This window comes from Hordeum vulgare, chromosome 1H (assembly GCF_904849725.1).
Source record: "Hordeum vulgare subsp. vulgare chromosome 1H, MorexV3_pseudomolecules_assembly, whole genome shotgun sequence".
NCBI classification, from domain to species: domain Eukaryota; kingdom Viridiplantae; phylum Streptophyta; class Magnoliopsida; order Poales; family Poaceae; genus Hordeum; species Hordeum vulgare.
This window is the reverse complement of record NC_058518.1, coordinates 485,932,224-485,960,096: the sequence shown is the minus strand read 5'-3', so window position 1 is coordinate 485,960,096 and position 27,873 is coordinate 485,932,224. Positions and strand designations below refer to the sequence as shown.

Sequence of the window (27,873 nt, the reverse complement as noted above, 5' to 3'; positions counted from 1 at the left end):
AGTACCTACTTGGATTTGACAGCAAATTACTATACATGGAACACGGATTTTGAAAATCAGGTCACGTAATTTGAAATCCGTAAACAATTGTTAGATAAGTTGAGACAAAGTATTCTAAAACAGATTTAGGACGACTACTAGGGTTTCCTAATTGGGGGAAATGGATACTACTAAAAGCGAATTGGTGCATCGGGACGAAATGCAGAAATGTTTACCTTGGATTTCGCGTGCGGAACTCCTCGAATCCATCCGTCGTTGTCCTTGCTCTTCCTTGTTATCTCCGCTGTTGTTTTGCGACCATAGTTCTTCCTGGACAGTCGCCGCTGGCGGGATGGGATCTTGTCACGGGGCACCTCTCAAGTGCTTTGTGTCGCAGTGGAGGGCGGTTGGCGAAGCGCGGGGGCAGTTACCGACGAAGGTAGAGCCGGTTTTCGATCTCCGCGTGCTTGAGAAGCAGAAGGAGAAGAGAGAGCGTGCGAGAGGGGAAGTGTTTGCGATTTTCTATTCAGGGAAGGAGAAGCAAGGGAGTAGTACAGACTAGGAAGAGCGAGGGAAGCGATGGAACCGTCCTGAAAATTGCATCAAGATTCGTAAAAGGAACCGTTTTGTTTTTTTGCTTTATTATTAACCGTTAGGAAGCGTGACGCTATAATCAAGAACGTGTCATAGAACACCACACGCATGTTGTCTAGACAAAAGATATAAAAACACAGATGTCTAGACACAGATGTCAAGATTTATATGAATGCTAACCGAGCCGAAGGCGAGCTAGTGTCGCGCTGCTGGAGGCGTCGTCTGCACGCAAGAACGACGAAAAAGGGAGGAACGACGAAAAATGCGCTGCGACCTAGGACCCCCCCCCCTTCAAGATTTATAGGAATGCTAACTGAGCCGATGGCGAGCTAGTGTCGCGTCGCCGAAGCCGTTGTCTGCACGCGGGAACGACGACAAAGGGAGGAACGATGAAAAATGCGCTGCGACCTAGGACCCCCCCCCCCCTTCAAGATTTATATGAATGCTAACCGAGCCGAAGGTGAGCTAGTGTCGCGCTGCCGGAGGCGCCGTCTGCATGCTGGAACGACAAAAAAGGGAGGAACGACGAAAAATGCGCTGCGACCTAGGACCCCCCCCCCTTCAAGATTTATATGAATGCTAACCGAGCCGAAGGCGAGCTAGTGTCGCGCCGCCGGAGGCGCCGTCTGCACGCGGGAACGACGAATAAGGGAGGAACGACGAAAAATGCGCTGCAACCTAGGACCCCCCCTTCACGATTTATATGAATGCTAACCGAGCCGAAGGCGAGCTAGTGTCGTGCCGCCGGAGGCGCCGTCTGCACGCGGGAACGACGAAAAAGGGAGGAACGACGAAAAAGGCGCTGCGACCTAGGACCCCCCCCCCCCTTCAAGATTTATATGAATGCTAACCGAGCTGAAGACGAGCTAGTGTCGCGCCGCCAGAGGCACCGCCTGCACACGGGAACGACGAAAAAAGGGGGAACGACGAAAAAGGCGTTGCGACCTAGGACCCCGCTTGAAGATTTATATGAATGCTAACCGAACCGAAGGCGAGCTAGTGTCGCGCCGCCGGAGGCACCGCCTGCATGCAGGAACGACGAAAAAGGGAGGAACGACGAAAAAGGGGGGAACAACGAAAAAGGGATGAACCGTGCCTCTAAATTTTGATGAACCGTGCCTCTAAAGTTTGATGAATCGTGCCTCTATTTATTCATGGGGCGTGCCTCTATTATCCGTGCCTCTAAATTTTGATGAACCGTGTCTCTAAAGATTAATGAACCGTGCCTCTATTTATTCATGGGGCGTGCCTTGAAATAATTTTGATATGTAAAGCTTGGATCCTATCCTTAAAGTTCATATTTGATCATGTTGGAAGCTCCCACCCGTAACTTCCCCTAAAATCTCAATATCCCGAAAATATAATGGAAAACACAGAAAGGGAAACAAGGAAAACACGGAACAAGGCTGAACTGAAAATGCAAAAGGTTCAAGGGGTTATTTGAAAAATGTCCAAAACCGGAAACGAAAACGGGAAAACGGGTGCGCTCCGCGCGTGACACTTGTCACGCGCATGGCGCGCGCGTCAACTAGTTGCTCCCCGATAGGTCCCCACCGGGACACGTGTCACGCATTAGAGGAGGCTTATGGCCCGACGAAATCAGTCGGCTGATTTTAATCTTTTTTTAAATAAAACACTAAACACATGCCCGTGCGTTGCAACGGGAAAAAATAAATCATCCCCCGTACACACACTCGACGACACCAAGAAATCATATGAATTCTTTCACAACGTAGTATGAGAAACAACATGATGCGTGATGTTGTGCACAAATATAAAGGTGGGATGATTTTTTTTAAGTAACTAAAGTTGTGTCCAATTTATTAGACAACAAACATATCTACCTAGTTGTTGGTATCAATTCACGTCTTAGTGGTGTTCCTCCTTAGTAATATCCAAAAAATAATGCATTACCCATAAAAATAATAACATGTCTACCTAGTTGCCGGTATCAATTCACGTCTTTGTGGTGTTCCTCCTTAGTGATCCCTAAAACATAATGCATTACCCGTAAAAATAATAATGTATAAAATAGCAAATTACACTTTAGTACTAAATGATAGCACGTGCATAAGAGCATTAGTTTTGTTTTGTTGATATATGTGTTTGTAACTGTAATCCAAGTCTTAATTTGCTTGCAAACATGTTAGATATCTACATTGAAAAAAATCAATTTGTAATGATATGTAAAACGAATAGGAATTTTCAAACACTCCATATAAAATAAACTACTAATTAAGGGTGTAACATAAAAATAATTTTAGAGATGATTATCATGCAAGATAATATCATATCTAGAATGTACACATTTTTCAGTGATTTTCATATAAAACTTTCTAAATTTCAAGTTAGCATTTGGAAGATATGAATATTTTTAAAAATACTTGAATCTGCCAAAAAAAAGAAGAAAATGGCTGGGCTTGGGCGAGGCTGTTCTATCTTACGCTCACATGAAATCAAGAGAAAAGAAAGAAAAAAGGGGAGCGGTGGGTATCGAACTCAGGTTGGCTTTGTGGGAGCATGAGGCCCCAACGAGTAGGCTACAAGCAGAATAATGATTACTCACGGGATAACATACTACATAAATATGCCGGACGCTGGTGACTTTAGAAAGAAACGAATTGATATTATAACTTACGGGTGGCATTGATGGGTAATTTTGTTAACTTCAGGGTAAATATAATGACGAACGACAGAAGCTATATTTTCTTTATTATATACTAGTACAAATGCACGTGCGTTGCATCGGGTGAAAAAAAGATATAACTTGTCATATGTAATTGTGCATCATTTTTATAATCAATTTTAATATACATCGATAATAAGGTTAAACTAATTATAGCAAAAATGTTTACCAGTCACCAGACACCAGTCACGGGCACAATATGAAAACGAAGAAACGAAACGCCGTTTAATCTGACAAGGGAAGTGTTTAACGACATGCTGCTTTATTTTCCTCCATGAAACCCTTCCTTATTTTATCGCTCCACACTCCATACGCCAGCCAAAAGCAAATAAAAACCATTCATTCCCTGGTACAGACGATGAATCTTTGACGTTGTTATGAGGACCAATGGAAATCAGGGGGGAGTTCATTCAGGATGATGATGAGTTCTTGAGGACCCACTCCACCAGGATGGACACGCCAAAGCCAGTCGCGGCACGCTTCTTGTCGTTCCACACCGGGCCTGCCATGTCGATGTGCATCCACTGAACCTTCTCATCGACAAACTGCAATGCAAGCACATTAGAGTTCGTCAGCTCTGCCGGAGGAAAACTCTACCTAGTACAAGTATGATGCGACCTTCTTTTTCAACGAACACATGTGGATGCTTTGGTCATTCTAGAGAGATGCTATACCTATTTTAGGAACAAGACAACTGTGATTGAACCGCCCTATCGACCGCCCGTGTTGACCATGTCAGCCACACCAGACTTCATCTGTTCCCAGTAGCTTTCCTCCATGGGCAATCTTGAGAACTTCTCCCCCGATAACTCAGTTGCAACAGTGACTTCCTGGGCTAGTTCATCACTTGGTGTGAAGATTCCTGAAGAGACATGTTCATTAGTATGCATGACTTCATAGTACTCCACCATTTCCATCTTAGAAGCACCCAGAATTGAAGTTGGTTGAGAGGAAAATATGTGTTTGAGCTTACCAGCAATGCTAGGCCCAAGTGCAACAACACAGGCACCGGTTAGTGTTGCCAGATCAATAATCTGCATGTCATAATAATTACATTAAGTCACAAGGCAACTGAGTAAAAAGTTCAAAGCAAACTAATGAACATCACTTCTCTATTCTAAGTTATCTTTCTCTTTCAACAGATATGATAAGCATAATTGATTGCTTAGGTCATGTAGTCCGATGCATAACTCCTTATATGGCAAGCTAAAAAGGGAAAATGATAAATCATGCTTCTGTAAGTGGACTGAGCAAATAAAATAGTGACCCTCGATGCTGAATAAGGATATGAATTTTACTACAGATTTTTCAACATATCCGCATTACAACTACTACAACAATATCTGCTTGATATTTCACTTAAAGTTCTCTACATCAATCGTCAAAGCCGCCAAATTTGTATGAACAGTATATGATGTCTAAAGAAGCGATTTATTACCTTGTCAACACCTTGATTACAAGCATAGAGCAATTTATTAACTTATCAGAGTACCACACTTGGTAAAAAGAACTGAAATACCGCTGTTAACATCAACAAGAAAACAAGAATAGCATCCACAAATAAGTAAAAAATGATAATATTACGATTGATGATAGCATCCACAAATCTTTTGTTAAAAACATGACATAGAGATCGATTTTTTGTCCATGGAAAAACTAATAATACATGACCATGGGTCCATATCCGGTTGCGCCATTTTGACGAACACCTGTCCTGCCTTACTTGTGGATGCCGTTCAGGCACTCGACGACGGTGATGAGTCCCTGCAGGCACAGCTTGCCGTCGCCGGTCGCAACCATGGCCGAGAACTCAAGACACTCAAGAACTGAGATGCTATGGAAGGAAAAGCATAGCCAGAATCTTCTCCAGATTGGAGGTGAAGCAGTCCCTGCTAAAATAGATAGAACATTCCAGCTAAAAGAAATTGATGCCTTTGATAATATTTGCTGGAAATCATCCCATTTCTTTTTCTTACATTCATTTCTGCTATCACCCAATTGGAATCCATGAACCCGCTCCAGAGCTGCAGCCCCAAAATAGAACTTAGCATTTGAGTTTGAGAAGAATAACGATTACATCTATTCAGGTGTATTTCATATCGATATAAGTTGCATAAGCTCTGTTGAACAAACAAGTTTCCACGTCGTTGAAAAAAGTACTTCCTGTACAGAGCAGTTAGATGCATGCTGAGCACAAAACCCTTGGCCATCATGCTGCTCACAACATCCTCCGCCTTCCTGACTGCAGATTCAGAAGAGGGAGAATTCTCTCCCTCACCCACAAGGATGTGCACAAAAATTCAGAAGAGTGGAATATCAAAGCATATTAAAAGTAGTCAGGATAGTAACTAATAATTTTGTAAAGAAAATGAACATAAAATGAGGGTAAGCTAACTGCAGTTGCACGAGGCTGATTTACTGATTTGAGAGACAATTCATGCGGCACCTTTATTTCTCTCCTCATTGACATAGAAATGTTCTTACCTTGGTAAGAAACTGAATTAATGTTACTGGAAGTTTAATACAACAATGTTACTGAAAAAAACTATTTCTACCGCAAGTTAAGCGCTATTAAACAAATGCATCATATTCTTGATATAAAACAGTTGTAATATTCATCTCATAACATTAAAAAAGAAAGAAAGAAAGGGCTTTGTATCCAATGTTTCCAATTCCTTCGAGGCGCTCCTGCACGCGCCCCTAGGAGGCAACCCGTTGTCGGAGTCCCCTCGTACTTCCCTGCATGCCGAAGCCACAACAGAGGAAGAAATAATTTCTTCAGCAAACAACGGCCCAAGAAACCGAAATTCAGAACCTGCACGAGAGGAATCGAGACCTGTGGAGACGGCGCCCTTCTTGAGGTCCACGACAAAGATCTCCTCGTCAACGCCCATCTTCTGTAATCAGATCGAAGCCCCGAGGGCACCAAGCTTCAGGCGGATTCCACGGGGGAAAAAGAGGAAGAGGAGGATGCCATACGTACCTTGGGCGAGATGTTGAGCTGGTAGTAGAAGCCGACCTTGTTGGCGATCTCCTTCTCGGCGTCGGTGGCGAGGTGGCATGCCGCTGTGTGGGATGAAGGACGCATCCCCTTAAGCCAGTCGCCGCCGCCCCTCCGGATCTCCTCCAACCCGTGGCTCCGGCGACCGTCCGTCGCCAGGTCAGGGCCTCATCCCGCCGCCTTCCCCGTGGTCCATCTCCATCGCTTCCTCTCTGCTCCATCGTTAGGCATCCGCTGAAGCCACTCGCCGTCGCCCCCCCGAATCTCTGTCGCTGCTGGAAAAAGGATAAGATAAAACAAAGGATCGCGAGTGAAAATTTTACAGATGTAGGGGCTTTCTTGCAAATCTGAAACGTTTTTTCAGATATCCACTGAATCAGGGACTGCAGGTTGAATCCTCAAAAACGGAGGGACTTTTTTGTAAAAAGGCCGCGACATACGACAGAAGCGCTCCGCGCTAAGTATTCCTTTCATCCGGCTGATCGAACACTGGGCGTCCGTCGCCTTCATCACGCGACGCTTCCCCAGCTCCTGCAGCATGCCATGGCCACCTCAAGCTCACGCAACACCACTGCTCATACGAGCCAGCAGGTCGCCGTCATATGCCCACGTGCTCCCGTGCTCGCCACAGGCTGGGCCTCCACTCCGCCGCCGGCCTGCTGCGTCCCCTCCGGCGTGTGAGGAAGGGGACGCCATGGATTTCCTGCAGGGGCGGAGCGTCAGGAGGTTGCGGCCGCCGAGGAGGAGAACACCTTGGGCGAGCTGGGGCATGGTTGCGGCCGCGCTGCCCTGCCGCGAGTGTGGCGGGCGGGCGGGGGCCGGGGCGCGTGCTGCGGCCGGTTGGTGGGGCAGCGGCGGCGTCAGATCAGAGAAGGGAGAGACGAAAAAAAATTCCGCAGCTTGACCTTTGTTGTAAAAATTCCTGAAACTCTACCATTGTTGCAGAAAATTCTTCCGTAAAAATACCTATGTTACAGAAAGACAAAGAAAAAAAAACTGCAACAAGCAAATCGTTTCCAAAGTTTATTTCTTGCAACAAAGCGAAAGTTTCCGCAATTCGAGCGTCGTTTCAGGAAATAACTATTGATCATGCGACGGGGATGCGGGGCGTTAGATCGGTATCCGACAGCTAGCTAGGTGACGAATAATTTTTAAAAATTATCCGACGAACGCGTAGGGTTCCCCTTATTATTAATTAGGGCCGAGCCCGCCTAACAGATTTGCCTATCCATACTTCCGCAGATCACCGCCAGGCTGGGCCGCCGCAAACCGGTGGCTGCGTGCTCCCCACCTACCCCTCCTCCCCACTTCCAACCCCGATTCAGATCTAAGACACTCTCATATCCAAATCGCCGTCGCCGCGCAATTTCAACTCCGATTAGAACAGGGAATCGTAGCCCCTGTCGGGTCGAATTCGATTTCGCGGCTGAATTTCAGGTCGATGCCTCTTTTAATCGCAAGCCCACCCCTCCCAACACCAACACCGGTCACTAATTTGTTCCCCAATGCCTAGGAAAGATGCCAAGCTCACGCGCCGCCGCCGGCCGCGCGCGGATCGCCTCGGCGACCTCCCCGACGATCTGCTCCTTGATATCCTGCGCCGCCTCGACACACGCACCGCGCTCGGCGCCGCTGCAGTCTCCAGGCGGTGGGCCAGCCTGCCCCGCGAGCTCCCCGTCCTGGACCTCAAGGTCACCGACATACTGCCGCCGCGCTACCACCGGTGCTTCCGCCTCCGCGAGGACGCCAGGGATTCGAAAATAGATTCGACCTGGTCTGACAGGATGCTTCTAGAGGCCATCATCGCCCGGTACGAGCGTCGCGCCATGCGATCCATGGTTTGCTCCGTCAAGGGCCTCCTGGCCAGCCAAGCTCGCCGGCGTGTCGACAGGCTGTCGCTCGAGGTCTTCGCCTACAGCACCTCGGCCCGCATCAACCGCCTGGTCGTGGACGCCGTCGATTCCTGGGGCGTCCGGGATCTGGAGGTTGTTGCCACGCCGACGGGGCCGCTCAAGCGTCGGGACCCGCCGGCCTACAGCTTCCCTCTTGGTCTCATCAGCAGGAAGCCCGGCGAGTCCCGACTGCGAAGCCTCAAGCTTGCCAACTGCTTGCCCCCGCCGCTCCAGGGATTCAACTCGCTCACCACGCTCGTCTTGCGAGACTTGCCGGGTCCCACGCCGGCGGCCGCCTACGAGGGAGTGGTCGCCGCATGCCCGCAGTTGCAAGTGCTGCACATTCTGTCATGCGAGGTCAAGGTAAGAGCCGGCAGGGTGGTCCTGGACGCGCCCAAATCGGAAATCAGGGAGCTTGTAGTTGGCGGCGAGCTCACGTCGGTGGAGATCCGGTCTCTCCCGAAGCTCGAGAGCCTCGCCAGCCAGCAAGCTGACGTGCTGCTTTGCTCCGCCGCCGCCGTGCCGTGCCTTGCGCACGTGAGCCTCGCCTTCTTCGTTGACCGAATGGAATGGGGCGGTTTAGCTGGCCTATACCGCTCCTATTTTGACCGCTTGATTCGGATGCTCGTGCAGTTCTTCCAGGGCGCCATCACCGTCAAGGATCTCGTCTTGCGGTTTACTGGACCAGAGATGTGGATCATGCCGACGAATCCCTTCTCTGCAATGTCGAACCTCAGAAGGCTGCTGGTCGCCGACGTGCCTTCCTCGTGGGACGTCTCATGGCCGCGCCTGCTCATCGAGGCGGCACCGTTACTTGAGAGCCTTTATGTGCATGTCTCCCGCAGCGAAGACGAGCCGAGACAGGAGATACCGGGGGAGACCTCGGCTTCGCGCCATCGCCATTTGAAGGAGCTGGTTGTCATTGGCTTCCAAAGGACGGAGAGACAGATGCACCTAGTGAGGTTCGCCGTGGAGGTGTCCACGGCGCTGCGGCGTGTCGCTCTGCTCAAGCATGGGCGCGTCGAGGACAAGGGGCTCTGTGACTGGGAGGTGGTGAGCCAGCAGAGCGAGTGGTGCGACGAGGAGAGACTCGCCGTTCTGGATGGCATCGGCTGTTCGACGAGACAGATCGAAGTTGTGCTCAGTTGAACTGAGCCTGTCATGTTGGAGAAATGAAGTTGGATTCCTGTAGTTCTGGTCTGGCTCTCCCCAATTCGAATAAATGGAACCTATGCATGTCGGGTGGGGTGATTGCCTGCTGCTCCAACAATTTATTTGTATGCCATGTGTGTGAACTGAAATGTTACATTCAGTTATTTTGGTACTGCTTCTTTGTATTTGAACTTGCTGAAGAATGAGGTCATGCAATATGATTGGAATGTCATGGTTTCTTGTTTTATCATCCTCTTATTAGTTGTTGTCTTATGGATTGGCCCAAAATTGAGATGGCAAAATGTGCATATACGCACGATTAGACATTCAAAATGCATGAACTGGTCTTGTAAACCGAGAAGAGCAATAATTGATGATCTGAAGACTGGAAATGCCCTGCCAAAAATGTCGACAGCGAATTTGAACTGGAATCACTTGAACCACGCTCAGCTCGTTGTAGTTAGTATATGGTGTTTAGGTGAATCTACAGCCTCTGTATATATGACCAGACAAAATACAAAATTTTACATGTACTCATTTTAGGGAGAGGTATGGTTGCTCCACGGTGCAAAAGCCAAAAAGTCCTCTCTTTTTCATCTCTCATGTGAGGAAAGCCTACTGGTTAAGCAGACGAGTAGTAGTTGCTAGTGGGGAGTGGATTAAGGATGTGTTTGGTTCCTGTCATCAAATGAAATAGCACGGATTGGTTTCGTCCCTAAGGTCCACTAGTCGAATGCCCATGCGTTGCCACGTGACAAGAATATAGGTATGAAACATTTTTTTAAGTGAACAATATTTGTCGAACAAGCTATCATGATACGCGCTATGTTATGGAGGGAGATATAGCGGAGGATTTTCTTGCGTGTAAGGATAGCTATGATGTTGAGAAACTTCTGCGCAAGTGGAAAGAAAAATCTCTGAACGCTAGGATGAAATACGACCCGAAGTTTGCTACTTCGCCTATCTTTGTGACCGATAAGGATTATGAATTCTCTGTCGACCCTGAGTTAATCACTCTGGTCGAATCTGATCCTTTTCAGGGTTATCAGTCTGAAACGGTTGTAGCCTATCTTACCAAACTGCACGATATAGCCACCCTATTCACTAGTGAGGAAAAGATCCGCCACTACTATATGATCAAGCTGTTTCCTTTCTCTCTAAAGGATGATGCTAAGACCTGGTTCACTTCTCTTGCTCCTGGATGTGTGCGTAGCCCCAGGATATGGTCTACTACTTCTCTGAAAAATATTTCCCTGCCCATAAGAAGCAAGCTGCCTTGCAGGAAATATACAACTTTGCTCAAGCTGAGGAAGAGAGTCTCCCACAAGCTTGGGGGAGGCTTATCCAGCTACTGAATGCTTTGCCAGATCACCCTCTTGAGAAGAATGAGATACTTGATATCTTCTATAATGGACTTACCGATGCTTCCAAAGACCATCTAGATAGTTGTGTCGATAGTGTTTTTAGGGAACGAACCGTAGAACAATTTGAGATTCTATTGAATAACATCTTGTGCAATGAGAATGCTTGGACTATTCCCGAACCACCACCTAAGCCAACTCCGAAGAAAAGAGGTATTATATTCCTCAGTGCCGAAGATATGCAAGAAACCAAGAAATCTATGCGAGAGAAAGGCATTAAATCTGAAGATGTCAAAAATCTACCACCTATCGAAGAGATCCATGGTCTCGATAACCCGATACAGGTAGTAGAAGTAAATTCTCTGCGTAGGTTTGATGAGAGTGATATTACTTTTGATAAACCTGCTAGCTTATGCATGGATGAATTTGATAACTTTGTTGCCAAACAACAGAGTTTCAATGATTATGTTAGCAGACAATTGGAAAAGAATGCGCGTATGCTTAGTTATTTAAGTGCTTGTGTGGATAGAAACGTCAACGATCTTAAGCTTTTGAGTAAACATGCCTCTATGGTTATTACTCACGTAGAACAAGTACTTAAAGCTCAAAATGACTTGCTCAACGAGTTGAATGACAATTCCGTCAGAGTCGTCACTAGAGGCGGTAGAATGACCCAGGAACCTTTGTATCCTTAGGGTCATCCGAAGAGAATTGAACAAGATTCTCAAGGAGTTAGCACTGATGCACCTAGTCATCCTAGAAAGAAGAAGAAAGATGATAGGAACCTGCATGCTAGCAACCCTGTTGCTGCTACACCTGAGAGTCCAAACGATGCCTCTGTCTCTGATGCTGAAACACAATCTGGTGATGAACATGAGCCTAATGATAATACCAATAGTGATGTTCATGATGATGCTCAACCTAGCAATGAAAAGGATGTGGAGATTGAACCTGTTGATCTTGATAACCCACAGCCTAAGACTAGAAGATACGATAAGAATGACTTCGCTGCTTGGAAGCATGGTAAAGAAAGGGAACCATGGGTTCAGAAACCTATGCCCTTTCCTCCCAAACCATCCAAGAAAAAAGATGATGAAGATTTTGAGCGCTTCGTTGAAATGATCAGACCTGTCTTTCTGCAGATGCGTCTGATGGATATGCTCAAGATGTCTCCGTATGCTAAGTACATGAAAGATATTGTGACTAATAAGAGGAGGATACCTGATCTTGAGATCTCCGCCATGCTTGCTAATTACAATTTCAAGGGTGGAACTCCTAAGAAACTAGGTGATCCCGGTGTGCCCACTATACCTTGATCCATTAATGGCAACTAAGTTAGAACTGCGTTGTGCGACCTTGGAGCCGGTGTTAGTGTTATGCCTCTCTCTCTATCATAGACTTGAACTGGATAGGTTGACACCCACTGAAATCTTTCTGCAAATGGCTGACAAATCAACTGCTTTCCCTATCAGCATTTGCGAGGATGTGCCTGTTGTGGTTGCTAACACCACTATCTTAACAGACTTTGTAATCTTGGATATTCCCGAAGACGATGCCATGGATGTCATCCTCGGAAGACCCTTTTTAAACACTGCAGGGGCTGTTATAGATTGCAACAAAGGCAATGCCACTTTCCATGCCAACGGTAATGAGCATACGGTGCACTTTCCGAAGAAACAATATCGAGTACATTGCATCAATGCTATCGAAAAAACTTCATCGGTTCTTATTGGGAGCTTTGAATGCCCTATTCCTCGTGTGAAGATGAAGTATGATTTGTTTGTTGGGGAGATACACATCCCCATTGATGTGACCTAGTGACTAATCGAAAATTCTCCGTTCTCTTTTGCGGTTTGAAAAGGTTTGTCAAAGAGATTTGATCAACCCCATTGACTGATTTCTTTCGATGACCGTGAGATGGATGAATCAAGGAGTCACAAACCTCTGTTCCAAGCTTTCACCTTCGGTTGCTTAGAAGAAAAATGATAGATTTAGTTTAGTTTTCCCCGTTTTCTGTCTTAGCGTCTCGTGGAAAAGTACCCCGAAAATAAAAGTTCTCCGAACGCTGTGAAAATCTAGTAAGATTTTTTATGGAATATTTGAAAAATACTGGGACAAAGAGTCTATCTGGGGGCCACACCAGTGGGCCACAAGCCCTAGGGGCGCGGGCACCCCCCTGGCCGCGCCACCCAGGCTTGTGGGGCCCACAGGCACCCCCTCCACTCATTCTTGCTCTCATCCGCTTCTCCTACCTCCAGAAAAAATCGTTTCGTAGCTCAAACCCGTGTTCTTGCTCCTCTTGCTGGGATTTTCGATCTCTTTGGTCAAATCACCGTTCTCCGAACTATTTCAGGGAAATTACTCCTTGGTAAGTGACTCCTCCATTGGTCCAATTAGTTTTTGCTCTACTGCCTTATGCTCTGCGCATTTTTGCTGCCTTGGTGACCATGTTCTTGAGCTTTGTATGCTGATTCTAACTGGTCCCAAGAAGTTTTGATGTGTAATATGGCCTCTAGGCACTTGTGGGAGTAGTTGCTACAAGTTTAGTTGAACCTTGTTCACCTTTCCTTTGGGTCACTGAAAATTTCAGAAAAAGGGAGATGTTCAGGAGAAACTTTCATGGTGGTTCTTCAAGCAAGAGAGGTCCCCGTCTTGCGATTCGGGAGCCTGATCCTTACCAACCTAGGGACGCACAGGTTCAACCATGTGAATGGCCTTCTGATGAATTTATGATTGAGGCAGGCTTCAAAGATGAGTTTGATGCACTTGTTCACAACGTCGGACTCGAATAATTCATCTCCGATAAATGTGAACAGTGTGTTGCTCTCACTGCCTCTTTTGTTCGTAGATTCAAATTTTCAGCCGATCGTGAGCCATAGGAACTGTTTGATCTCTGTGATAAATCGTATACCTTGGATTTAGAGGATTTCTGTAGAATTTGCAAAATACCTATTTGGGGTAACCTCAATGATCCTCCTAAATCTTCGTTTAGAGATTTTCGATCTGGTATTACGGTTGGAGAAACTAGATACATTACGCAAGCTACCATGGGGAGTATGCATTTTCCTACCTTGCATTACTTTGCCCTCTTCATAGGCAGATGCATTAATGGTAAGATTGAGCATTGTCACCTGTGCGCACCCGCCTTAGTATCCTTAAGAGCACAGTGACGGGTGACAAAAGCTTAAACATGGGAGCTATTATAGGAAGGAGGCTGAATAAGAATGATACTGAAGGGGATTTCTTTGGTGGGATCTATGCCACTCGCATAGCAAATTTCCTTGGAGTACCCATCCGTGAAGGAGATCCCCCGCTCCATACAGCTTTCCTTGACCGCGTCGCTTTGACACGCTACCAGTTCCTTGAGAGGGATGACGAATCCCTCCTATACCAATTGATATTTAATCGGCAACGTGTTTTCCATATTACCCTTCCTGCTCCTGCCTTCTTTGACTTTCAAGTAAAACATAGATATTACATAACCAGAGGAGAGGCAGAGGAATATGAGAGGGAGTCAAAGGCTGCTCGTCTCCGTGAGGCAGCTATTCAGGCAGTGGCTGCAGCACTCCCGTATAACCCCCATTATGATTTTGGGTTTTGCCAGGACCATCCATGGGAGTAGACCAACTTAGGCCAAAATCCTAAGCTTGGGGGCGTACGTGTTCTCACCAACTTTACATTTTTGCTTATGCTTTCACTTTGTTAGCCGGTGTTCACACTTTGTCACTGTATCATCCATGTTAGTTTATTTTCTTTTTCTTGTTTTCTTTTCGTGTGTCTGTCTAGTTTGAGAAAAACCAAAAATATTTTATTTTTATTTTTTTGCTTGTTGGGAGCTTTCCCGTGTAGATAGTTTTCTTTTTCTTTGGGTCAAGGTAGAAGATATTGGTTACAATGTTTAGTGGCTCTTGCATGCATACCTGTTTAGCTTTCATAGATCCATATTACTTTGTCTTCTCCTTTGTGTTTGCATGTAGATTCCAGCGTAGTCCAATGCACGAGCACTCTTATTATTGTTCACATCGTTCGGTCGTGCAAGTGAAAGGCAATAATGACGATATATGATGAAGTGACTGAGCCTGGAAAAGCTTTTATGAACTTGATCTATTTTGTTTTTGTAAATATGACTAGCTCATCATGTCTGATTCAGCTTTGTTGTGATAGAAACATGTTTGCAATGACAACTTAGAGATCATAGTTGCTTATGCCATGCTTATTTAGCTAGGAGCTTATAATGGTTTGTCTTGGTTGCCAACATGAATGTTGAGATGACTATGATGTAGTATGATAGGATGGTATCCTCCTTTGAATGTTTCAAGTGGCTTGACTTGGCGCATGTTCACGCATGTAGTTGAAACAAAATCAACATAGCCTCTATGATGTTCGTGTTCCTGGTGATTTATGTCCTACTCATGCTTGCACTCAATGTTAGTTACTCTCAATGCATTTTGATGACTGTTGTCGCTCTCTAGTTGGTCGCTTCCCAGTCTTTTGCTATCCTTCACTTGTACTAAGCAGGAATACTGCTTGTGCATCCACTCCCATAAACCCAAAGTTGTGCCATATGAGTCCACCATACCTACCTATGTGCGGTATCTACCTGCCGTTCCAAGTAAATTTGCATGTGCCACTCTCTAAACCTTCAAGAAATAATCTGTTTTGCATGCCCGAACCGCTCATGTGGTGAGAGGGGGTTATTGGTATCTTCCATGCTAGGCGTGTTATCCTCGATATGTGTTTATTCACTATCATTCACGAGAAAGGGGCCAGTAATTGGAATTCCTAGTTCCATGCTCAAATCGAAAAGATAATTGCAAACAAAACTCCCTCAGGATTGATGTTGGTATGGACGGTACCCGAGGATTCGGCTAGCCGTGGAGTGTGATTGATTGGTGGTGGGGGAGTCAAAACTTTACTTTTCTGTTTGGGAACCGCCTATAGCATGTGTAGCATGGAAGATGTTGAGAACTCTTAGTCATTGTGTTGACAATGAAAGCATGCCACCCAAAATTATTATCTCTGTTTTCAAAGCTTGAGCTCTGGTACCTCTGCAAATCAATGCTTCCCTCTGCGAAGGGCCTTTTTATTTATGTTCATGTTGCGTCATCCTCCTCTTACAAAAGCACCAATTAGAGAGCACCTCTGTCATTTTTATGTTTTTCTTTTAACTGTGTTGAGTATGACTATGAATGGATCTTCATTGCCATGAATTACAATGTTTAGTCAGCCCTTGGTCTTTGAAGGTGCTCTGCATTTATGTTTTGTGGTCTCAGAAAGAGCTAGCGAGATATCATCTATTCGTACTGCTTCATGTTGTTTTGATTGAAGTGTTGACACTTGAGGCTTATTATTACTTGCTCGCTAGTTGATTATGCCATTGATATGAGTTTACCGTGAGACCTAGATGTCATTTGCTTATGTGGTTTGCTTGTGATGTTGCTGAAATTCTGGTTATGAGTTAGACATAGTTGCAACAACAAGATCAAACAGAGTTCGTCAAAGTTTTTCTTTTGTCTCTCTCAGTTTGTCAACTGAGTTGCTTGAGGACAAGCAAGGCTTTAAGCTTGGGGGAGTTGATACGTCTCCATCGTATCTACTTTTCTGAACTCTTTTGCCCTTGTTTTGGACTCTAATTTGCATGATTTGAATGGAACTAACCCGGACTAACGCTGTTTTCAGCAGAATTGCCATGGTGTTGTTTTTGTGCAGAAATAAAAGTTCTCGGAATGTCCTGAAAATTTATGGAGATTTTTTTGGAATAAAAGAAAAATACCTGCGTAAAGATCCACCGGAGGGGGCGTGCCAGTGGGCCACAAGGCCACAGGCCGCAGCCACCCCCTATGGCCGCGCCATGCAGGCTTGTGGGGCCCACGTGGCACCACCGCCCCCAATCTCAGCTCTATATCTTCCGTTTCGCCTGGAAAAAAAATCAGAGAGAAGGTTTCATCGCGTTTTGCGATACGGAGGTGCGGTCACATCCTGTTCTTCATCTGGAGGGCAGATCTGGAGTCCGTTTCGGGCTCCGGAGAGGGGAAATCGTCGCCATCGTCGTCATCAACCTTTCTCCATCGTTAATTCCATGATGCTCTTCATCGTTCGTGAGTAATCTCATCGTAGGCTTGCTAGACGGTGATGAGTTGGATGAGATCTATCATGTAATCGAGTTAGTTTTTGACGGGGATTGATCCTTAGTATCCACTATGTTCTAGAATGATGTTGCTACTACTTGGCTATGCTTAATGCTTGTCACTAGGGCCCGAGTGCCATAATTTGAGATCTGAACCTATTATGTTGTCGCCAATATATGTGTGCTTTAGATCCTATCTTGCAAGTTGTAGTCACCTACTATGTGTTATGACCCGGCAACCCCAGAGTGACAATGGCCGGAACCACTCCCGGAGATGACCATAGTATGAGGAGTTCATGTATTCACCGCGTGTTAATGCGTTGGTCCGTTTCTTTATTAAAAGGAGAACCTTAATATCCCGTTGTTTCCATTAGGACCCCGCTGCCATGGGAGGGATGGACAATAGATGTCGTGCAAGTTCTTTTCCCTAAGCACGTATGACTACATACAGAATACATACCTACATTAGATTGACGAACGGGAGCTAGTTACATATCTCTCCGTGTTATAGTTGTTACATGATGAATCACATCCGTCACACTCATCCATCACCGATCCACTGCCTACGAGTCTTTTACTACCGGTCCTCGCTACGTTACTTTGCCTAGGATTGTCCCTTGCTACAAAAGGAATTGGGCCACTTTGCTGCTGTTGTCACTACTGTTGTTACTTGTTACTTTGCTGCTGCTGTCACTACTGCTATTACTTGTTACTTTGCTGCTGCTGTTACTACTCCGCTGTTACTTGTTGCAAGACTTTGTTGGCGCCGTTGCCGGGGAGGCTAGGTAAGCGGCACTAACATCCCGTCAACAAGGCTTTTTTCTGGCACCGTTGCTATCATACTACCTTGCTACTGATACTTCGCTTGCAGACACTAATCTTTCAGGTGTGGTTGAATATGACACATTTAGCTGCTAATTCTTGAGAATATTCTTTCGCTTCCCGTCTTGGCGAATCAACAAATTTGGGTTGAATACTCTACCCTCGAAAACTGTTGCGATCCCATACGCTTGTGGGACATCAGGTAACCAGCTGCTACTTCCTGTGGCTTGAGGTCAGGGGCATACGCCAGGCACCGACTTAGGGTGGTCAGAGCTCCCTTGCGGGCGGCTGACCTCTTTAGCTCCTCTACTTGTGGTGGCAATGTTGACAAGCAACCTAACATATTCTTGATGGACTTTATTGGCTCCTTGTTGCCCATCATTGCCTTCATCGTCAGCATGCTCCTTGTATACAGCTGCTCCATAAAGGTGTAAATCGCCTTCAGCTTCAGGATGCAGTCGTCTTGGAGATTGGCGGTTCGAGGACCTACAAAGGATAAACTTCAGTATTTGCAAACTAAATTATGACTTCTCTTGCCGAACAAGGGAATTGCTTCTTACCAAAGATGGCTTGGGTCATGTTGGAGACGTGCTTTTTTTAGCTCGGAGAGCTCCTGTAGGGAGGCTTCTAGATTTGTCTCGGCTTGTTCAGTCCGCTTCAGAATGGCGGCTTGATCAGCTTTGGCTTTCTTCTCAAATTTTTGGTGGTCGGTTTTCATTTTGTCTATATCAGCCAGGGCCAACCGATATTTTTCTTCAGATGCAGTCCGAGCATCCTGTTGTTCAGCTAAGCTTTTTTTTAAGTCGGCAAGGGATGATTCGACCCGGGTCACAGATTCCTGCAAACAAATTTTGGGGAGACAAGTTTCATAACTGTTGCAAGCAACATCCTTAACACTTGGGGGCTAATGTATGATTCTATTTGAAATCATACAAAATTCAAGACCCGGTTCATCTTTTAAAAGATGACCCAGCCCTTGGGGGCTACAAGTTGAAGTTTTCATGTCATACAAGACCCGACTCATCTTTCAAAAGATGACCCGGCCCTTGGGGGCTACAGGTTGAAGTTTTATCTAATTTAAGACCGTCTCATCTTTCAAAAAATGACCCAACCCTTGGGGGCTACAGGTTGAAGTTTTTATCTAATACAAGACCGACTCATCTTTCAAAAGATGACCCGGCCGTTGGTGGCTACAGGTTGAAGTTTTCATCTCATACAAGACCCGACTCATCTTTCAAAAGATGACCCGACACTTGGGGGCTACAGGTTGAAGTTTTTATCTCATACAAGACCCGACTCATCTTTCAAAAAGATGACTCGACCCTTGGGGGCTACAGGTTAAAGTTTTCATCTAATTCAAGACCCGACTCATCTTTCAAAAGATGACCCGGCCCTTGGGGGCTATGGACAGATATGGGTCTACCAAATATTGCAACAAACATAATTAATCAAGCAAGACTAGTCTCCTGGAAGGCTAATGGGTGGAAGAACACATAATAAAGGACGTACCTCATGCTTGACTCTCATCATGTTGATCAAGCTCTTCTCCATTTCATAACTCGTCTCCAGGCGACTTACGAATCCAGAGCGGAGTTGGTCAAATTCGAGATTCTCATAATGGGGAAGCTTCAGCTTAGTGATATCTTGTTATGCAAAAGGATGGGGCTCTTTTGATGCATGTTTGGATAACACCACTACTGCAGGTTTGGAGTAGCCAGTACCAGTAATAATTACGGTATCTGGATCTTTAGTCGCCTTGGAAGAGCTCGGCGGGTTAACATTGTCAGTGGTTTCCTTTAAAGAGCGTGGAGAGTCGATCCGGACGTCAGGAATATCATCCGCAGGATCATCATGAGCCGCCGTTTGGTCTTCATCAAGCTCTGGGGCACAGGTGCTCATGCCTAACACCTCAGTCATCTTAGGAGGAGAAGACAAGCCGCCAGTTTTTCTCTTCTTTGCTTGTGCTCTGAGATGAAGACATCAAAGTTAGAACAAGTATCATTATTGGGAAGGAAAAAAGGTTAATAGAAGAACTTACCCTTGTACACGAATCATTGGTGGAAGAGCTGACATCACTGAGTCGCCAGATGAAGGAGAAGAAACCTGAAAGAATAAAAGTTCAAGGAGTGAATGAGTTGTGAATCACATTTTCTACAAGGAGGAGAGTGTGTTCAACAGGAGTATACCTCACTTGTGCGCTTCCGACCAGTTGTCTTTTCAGGTAACCCGGAAACTAAGTCGCTAGAACGGCTTCGGGTTTTACGTTTGGGAGTATACTTCGCCTTCTTCAAAAGGAAATTAGGGTCCAGATAAGCATTTGGGTGAGACATGGGAACTTCTCCACAAATCCGCCTGGCCGACCTAGGTGAAGAGGAAGTTGAGTCGGAAGAAATAGAAATTACCTCAACCGCGTCATCTTGGCTCTCATCGTCATCGTCCTACGCATAAAGGTAACATGATATAAGCATAAGTCAGAACATAATGATGATAAACAAAAGGGTAATTTTTTTTACCTTTGACTGTTCTTCGCCGGCTTGGGACTCGCCGACGACGGATGACTCTTTGACGGCGGCTTTGCCATTGCTCGTCTTCTTCTTCTTCTTCGGTGGCGGCTTAGTTGTTTTCTGGGCGGTCACCTTTGGCCTTCGAGACCAAAATGGATCACCTTTCTGGTGGATAGAATCAAATTTCAAACCTGGAACACTGGCACATATGTTGAAAAAGGTAGAAAGAGGCGACTTAGATTGTTACCGGTGGAGCCGCATTGGTAAGGCAGAAAGGCTTGAGCCCGACCTTGGCACAGTTTTCCAAGGACTCACCGATTAACTTCTTGATTATGTCAACAATGTCTTTCTCTGAGAGTCTTCTATGAAAAAAGCATTGGGGATGGTTCACTTTGCCATCATACTCGCACATCAGACCATCCCGACGACTCAGAGGAAGAATATTCCACTCCACCCAGCAACGGAATAGGTCAACCCTGGTGAGCCCATTATTGGTCAAAGACCGCAGCTCGGAGAAGATGGGGATGAATTCCGATTCTTCTTCTTCGGTAAGGTTCTCTGGCAGCTTGAAGTCCATGGGTAAGCGGTCTTCTCTATAACCCGGAAGTGGGTTCTCACCGGGATGAGAAGTGTCACGACAATAAAACCAAGACTCGACCCAGCTTTTGGGATGGCTGGGCAGGAGGACAGACGGAAACCCATGTTCGCGGCGCCACTGGATGTTGACCCCTCCGAGTTCCAAGTTGGGCCCGTTGGAAAATTCGGTCTGGCGGTTCAGATGGAAGAAGTTCCAAAATAATGGAACTATGGGCTCTATCTGCAGGTATGCCTCGCAAAATACTTGAAATTGACAGAGGTTACTAATGGAATTGGGTCCCAGATCCCGAGGGTGAACATTGAGGAAATGCAGAGCGTCTCTAAAGAACTTTGACTCGAGCGGTTTGAAGCCTCGTTCAAGGTGATCAATGAAAACGACTACTCCCCCCTTGCCAGGATTGGGAATCACCTCGCGTGGGGCGGTCCGCCAACCGATGACTTCCTTACAATCAAGATGACCCGACTTGACAAATTTCTCGACAAAGGCGCCATTAATCTTGGTTGGTAGCCAATCGCATTTCGAGATGCTAACCATGACTACGAAAAAGAAGGAACAAGGCGGCTCATTAAGGACCATAAAACGTGGTAACTCGCCACATTGAGATTTACAATATGACTATTGGGACATTATGACTCACCGTCAGGTGACCAAAGGTCTGGATATGAGGATATTTCTAACTCGCCAGATGAGTGATTTATGTTATGTCTACAAAGGCGTTAAGACTCTCCATTCGGCAATCAAAGCGTAGTTATGGTAATGTTCTAACCCGCTATGGTGGAAGAAGGTGAGTGGCGACCCAGAAAGGATTTTTTCCTTAGGGATATTTCCGGGAGTAGGATAAACAAGTTTCTAAAAGCAAGCAATGAAATACGGATCTACGGGTGGATCAAATTAAGGAGATAAAACGAAGCTGCGAAGACTACGAACGCAAGAATGCAACAGGAGTACCGTATGAATCTATGAAGTAAAAACATCAAAATGGCCAGCAGATGCAGCGATCCTACCGTGCTTCAATACTACGGAGGATCTATCGGAAGTATGGCTGGTGAATCTAAAATAGAAAAGGGATCATCGCTACATTCCGAAGCTAACCTAGACTAGACATGGCAGCGAGGTCTAACCCTAATGGGGGAAGAGTGTTTACCTGAGAAAGAAGGGCGGCCCCCGGAGGAGGATGCGGAAGGTTTGCGGCGGATCCTACACTTTCGGTTGGCCTGGATACGTCCGGACCGCGATGGCTGGCGGCGAAGCTTCGGGAGCGGCGAAGAGACAGGGGCGCTGGCGCGAGGAAGATGAAGGTTGATGAGGAAGTCGAAGTGGGGGTAGGTGACGGTGCCCCCACTCCCCCTGCGGTTATTTAAAGGCCAAGTAATGGAATCGAGGTAGCAAGCACGGAAATAGAGGCGACAAACTAAAAATTTGCAATGATGGCGCCTTGATTTTCGGGATAAATAAATGGCGGTGAGAAAGATCCGTTGGGTGGTTGCGTCATTAAGTCCCGAAATTGGAGGGATAAGGTGATGTCATCAAAAACTGCTTGGCGGCTCAAACAATTCGTGATGGATGGCGACTTGTCGTTCGTCAAAAGACGGGAGTAATACAAGTCGCCCCAAAATGAGTGGAAGTTTATTGGCGTGAATAAATTCAAGACAATCTGGGGCCTAATGTTGGGGATATTACCTGTGGTGTAACCCGCCCTAACTGGGCCGGGTCACTGAAGGGACGACTCATCCTTTGGTAATACAAGCCTTGGCCCAGGGGGCCCACGAACCGGATGGCGGTTCAGGAGCTATACAGAGGATAGGCCGCCAAGGAGGTTTCCAGTCTTGGAAAGCGTGACGACTTAGAGATAGGGAAGACCACGATCTGTAGCGTGGCTAGGACTCTTGTAAATCGTAGGGCCTCGACTTGTATATAAAGGCGAGTCCCTGGGGAAGATAGGGCAGGTTAGAAATCATCGAGAGCTAGGTCAGGCGAGTTACGCCCTCCTTGTAATCGAAACCATCATCAATCTACACAAAGCAGGACGTAGGCTTTTACCTCCACACGAGGGACCGAACCTAGGTAAATCTGAGTCTCGCTTTCGCTCACCCCATTTGAGTCGCCACCACGGTGCCATGGCTCCTTCATTAAGTCATTTCACGAGGACATCTGCCGTGACAAAACCACGACAACGGGCATGAGCCTGAAATCCCAAATTCAGCTCTTGGGACATCTCATATGTTCCGTGACGTTCAAAACGTATTCGACGCCTCAATTCTAAGCCGTTAAGCATTACACACTGAACTATCACGTAGTCTTCAAAAACGTGTATGTCAGATGTTCGCAACATCCACAAATGACCCTCGGGTTTCAGCACACCGAGCGGTGCATTAAGGGCATAAGCCTTCCGTGCAGCAATGAGGACAATCCTCAGTTTATGGACCCAGTCCGCATAATTGCTACTATCATCTTTCAACTAAGTTTTCTCTAGAAACATATCAAAAACAGTAGAGCTACAGGGCAAGCTACAACATACTTTGCAAAGACATTTTTGACTATGTTCATGATAATAAGCTCAGTTAATCATATTTCTTTAGAACTCCCACTCAAATTGTCATCCCTCTAGTCATTCGAGTGACACATGATCCAAATTGACGAACTCAAGTCCGATCATCACGTGAGTTGAGTTAGCTTCAATGGTGAACATCTCTATGTTGATCGTATCTACTATATGACTCATGTTTGACCTTTCGGTCTCTTGTGTTCCGAGGCCATGTCTGTACATGCTAGGATCGTCTAGTTTAACCCAAGTGTTCTGCGTGTGCAACTGTTTTGCACCCATATTATGTGAACAAAGAGTCTATCACACTTGATCATCATGTGGTGTCTCGAAATGACGAACTGTCGCAACGGTGCACACTCGGGGAGAACACAATTTTATCTTGAAATTTTAGTGAGGGATCACCATATAATGCTACCGTCCTCCTAAGAAAAATAAGGTGCATAAAAGGATTAACATCACATGCAAATCATAAGTGACATGATATGGCCATGGACTTGTGCTTCTTGGTATCTATCAGCAAAGCACCGGCATGATCTCCATCGTCACTGGCACCACACCATGATCTTCATCATTGTGCTGCCATCGAGGTTGTCGCGCCACCTATGCTTTTACTACTAAAGCTACTGAACTAGCGATAAAGTAAAACATCACCTGGCGCAAAAATAATTAAAGAAAAGCCTATGGCTCCTGTCGGTTGCCGTAGTATCGACGTGCAAGTCGATATTTAACTATTGCAACATGATCATCTCATACATAAAATATATCATATCATGTCTTTGGCTATATCACATCACATGCATACCCTCCAAAAGCAAGTTAGACGTCCTCTAATTTGTTGTTGCATGTTTTATGTGGTTGCTATGGGTATCTAGTATGATCGCATCTTACTTACACAAAACCACAATGGTGATATGCAAGTTGGAGAAACAGACACCCGCCAGTCATCTTTATGCAACAAGTTGCATGTTAGTCGATGAAACCGGTCTCTCGTAAGCGTACAGCTAATGTTGGTCCGGGCCACTTCATCCAACAATACCGCCGAATCAAGAAAAGACTAAGGAGGGCAATAATCTGAATATCAACGCCCACAAACTCCTTTGTGTTCTACTCAAGATGTCATCTACGCATAGACCTAGCTCATGATGCTACTGTTGGGAAACGTCGCATGGGAAACAAAAAATTTCCTACGCGCACACAAGATCTATCCATGGTGATGACCATCTACGAGAGGGGAGAATGCATCTACATACCCTTGTAGATCGCTAAGCGGAAGCGTATATAACTACGGTTGATGTAGTCGTATGTCTTTGCGATCCAATCACGATTCGTCCCGCGATCTCATCACGATCCTTCCCGCGATCTCATCATGATCCTTCCCGATCTAGTGCCGAACGGACGGCACCTCCGCGTTAAGCACACGTACAGCTCGATGACGATCTCCGCCTTCTTGATCCAGCAAGAGGAGTGGAGAGTTAGATGAGTTCTCCAGCATGGCGGCGTGGTGGTGGTGGTGGTGAACTAATCCAGTAGGGCTTCGCCAAGCTTTGTTAAACTAATCTAGAGGAGAAAATGACCTAGAGAGAGAGGGCAGTATGTGGCTTGTTCTGGTTAGGGCTGCCCTCAAATCCTCTACTATATATAGGAGGGAGGTAAGGGAGAAGGTAGGCAAAAAATCCTCTAGTGGTTCGGCCGAACTAGGAGGAGGTGGAAGAGTTCACCTCCAATCCTACTCCAAGTAGGATTCCTCTCGTACTTGGAATCATTCCTCTCCTTTGGGGTGTTTTCCTTTCCCCACCTCTTGGCCGAATAGGCCCTCTTGGGCTGGCTGCACCAGCCCACTATGGGCTGGTGCACAACTTTTAGGCCTATTAGGTTCTCTCCCACGTGGGTGGCCTCTCCCTGTAAAACCACGGAACCCATTCGTCACTCTGGTACTTTACCGGTAATGCCCGAAGACTTTCCAGAAGCCAAATACAACTTTCCTATATATCAATCTTTACCTCTACACCATTTAGGAGCTCCTCGCGACGTCTGGGATCTCATCCGGGACTCCGAACAACTTTCGGTCACCAACATACATAACTCAATAATACCGAAACGTCACCGAACCTTAAGTGTGCAGACCCTGTGGGTTCAAGAACTATGCATACATGACCTGAGACACTCTCCGGTCAATAACCAATAGTGGGACCTAGATGCTCATATTGGTTCCTACATATTCTATGAAAATCTTTATCGGTTGAACCTCTATGTCAAGGATTCAGTTAATCCCGTATGTTGTTCCCTTTGTCCTTCGGTATGTTACTTGCTCGAGATTCGATCGTCGGTATCTCTATACCTAGTTCAATCTCGTTATCGGCATGTATATTTACTCATTTCACAATACAAGATCCCGTGACTAACTCCTTAGTCACATTGCTTGCAAGGCTTGTTGTGATGTTGTATTACCAAGTGGGCCCCGAGGTACGTCTCCGTCACACGGAGTGACAAATCCCAGTCTTGATTCACGCCAACCCAACAGACACCTTCGAAGATACTTGTAGAGCACCTTTATAGTCACCCACTTATGTTCTGACGTTTGATACACACAAGGTATTCCTCCGGTATCCGGTAGTTGCATGATCTCATGGTCATAGGAACAGATACATTAACATGCAGAAAACAGTAGCAATAAACTGACACGATCATATGCTACGTTCGTAGTTTGGGTCTTGTCCATCACATCATTCTCCTAGTGATGTGATCCCGTTATCAAGTGACAACACTTGTCTATGGCTAGGAAACCTTGACCATCTTTGATCAACGAGCTAGTCAACCAGAGGCTCACTAGGGACAGTGTGTTGTCTATGTATCTACACATGTATTTGAGTTTCCAATCAATACAATTCTAGCATGTATAATAAACGATTATCATAAACAAGGAAGTATAATAATAACCAATTTATTATTGCCTCTAGGACATATTTCCAAAAAACGGGTAGAGCAAGAACAACCTTCTCGAGTCATCCCTGAGCATTGGACCATGTTCTTTGATGGATCCAACATGCTCCATGGCTGGGGGGCTGGGGTGGTTCTCGTTTCCCCCACGGGAGATCGATTGAGATACATGCTCGAAATTCACTTCAAGTCATCCAACAATGAGGCCGAGTACGAGGCCCTCCTATATGCACCCCACATGGCATCTGACTTGGCATCCGCCAGTTGCTGGTTTATGGCGACTCGAATCTCGTCGTCAACCAAGTCATGAAGGAATGGGACATCCGAAGCCCAGCGATGATAGTCTACTGCAACGCGGTCAGGAAGCTGGAGAAAAACTTCAAAGGGTTAGAACTACACCATGTGCCCCGAGCCAAGAACCAACCGACTGAAGACTTGGCAAAGATCGAGCCCCGGAGGAAGGACTTCAAATCCTACATGAAATCCACTCAGAACTTGCGGACACCATGCGTCCTCTCGTACCTTGGTGGCCAAGGCCTTCCAACCAGGTTTTTATTGGCCCCAAGCCAATGAGGCAGCAAGGGACTTGGTGGACATGTGCGTGTTGGTAATATGCCCTAGAGGCAATAATAAAATAGTTATTATTATATTGTTCATTATCCATGCTATAATTGTATTGAATGGAAACACAAATGCATGTGTGGAAATATAGACAAAACAATGTCCCTAGTGAGCCTCTAGTTGACTAGCTCGTTGATCAAAGATGGTTGAGGTTTCCTGGCCATGGACAAGTGTTGTTAGTTAATAATGTGATCACATCATTAGGAGCATGATGTGATGGACAAGATCCAAACTATAAACTTAGCATGTGGTCGTGTCATTTTGTTGCTATTGTTTTCTGCATGTCAAGTACACGTTCCTATGACCATGAGATCATGTAACTTACTCACACCGAAGGAATGCCTTGTGTGTATCAAACGTCGCAACGTAACTGGGTGACTATAAAGGTGCTCTACAGGTATCTTCAAAGCTGTCCATTGAGTTAGCATGGATCGAGACTGGGATTTGTCACTCCGTACGACGAAGAGGTATCTCGGGGCCCACTCGATACTACAACATCACAAACAAGCCTTGCAAGCAATGTGACTAAAGAGTTAGCCACGAGATCTTGAATTACATAACAAGTAAAGAAACTTGCTGGTAACGAGATTGAAATAGGTATAGAGATACCGATGATCGAATGTTGGGCAAGTAACATACCAAAGGATAATAAGAATATTATACGGGATTAACTGAATGCTTGACATAGAGGTTTAGTCAATAAAGATCTTCGAAGAATATGTAGGATCCAATATGGGCACTACTACAGCTTGAGCTTGCGTTGGTTTTTCCCTTGAAGAGGAAAGGGTGATGCAGCAGAGTAGCAGTAAGTATTTCCCTCAGTTTGAGAACCAAGGTATCCATCCAGTAGGAGTATCAAGCCAAGTCTCCACCGTACATGCGCAAAAACAACAAACTTGCACCCAACGCTACAAAGGGGTCGTCAATCCCTTCACGATTGATTGCAAGGTGAGATCTGAAGGCGGAAAGTGCAACAAATTAAAAGTGTAGAGCTGAAAATATGATGTGAAGTAGACCCGGGGGCCATAGTGTTCACTAGAGGCTTCTCTCATGA

At 45.8% G+C, this 27,873-nt stretch overlaps 1 protein-coding gene and 1 pseudogene across 2 annotated transcripts; one reads left to right on the top strand and one right to left on the bottom strand.

The window, feature by feature from the left end:
* Positions 1–3,664: 3,664 nt before the first annotated feature.
* Positions 3,665–6,347, bottom strand: LOC123401505 (annotated as a pseudogene).
* A 1,247-nt stretch (positions 6,348–7,594) lies between these two features.
* On the top strand, positions 7,595–9,554 carry LOC123417185. Of its 2 annotated transcripts, XM_045106887.1 has the most exons (2): positions 7,595–8,689; positions 8,786–9,554. In XM_045106887.1, exons 1-2 carry the CDS (start codon positions 7,766–7,768, stop codon positions 9,299–9,301), a joined length of 1,440 nt encoding a protein of 479 aa, XP_044962822.1. In that variant the 5' UTR covers positions 7,595–7,765; the 3' UTR covers positions 9,302–9,554. The 2 variants fall into 2 exon arrangements, with proteins under 2 accessions (XP_044962822.1, XP_044962821.1); XM_045106886.1 differs by having other exon boundaries at positions 7,595–9,554.
* Positions 9,555–27,873: the final 18,319 nt, after the last annotated feature.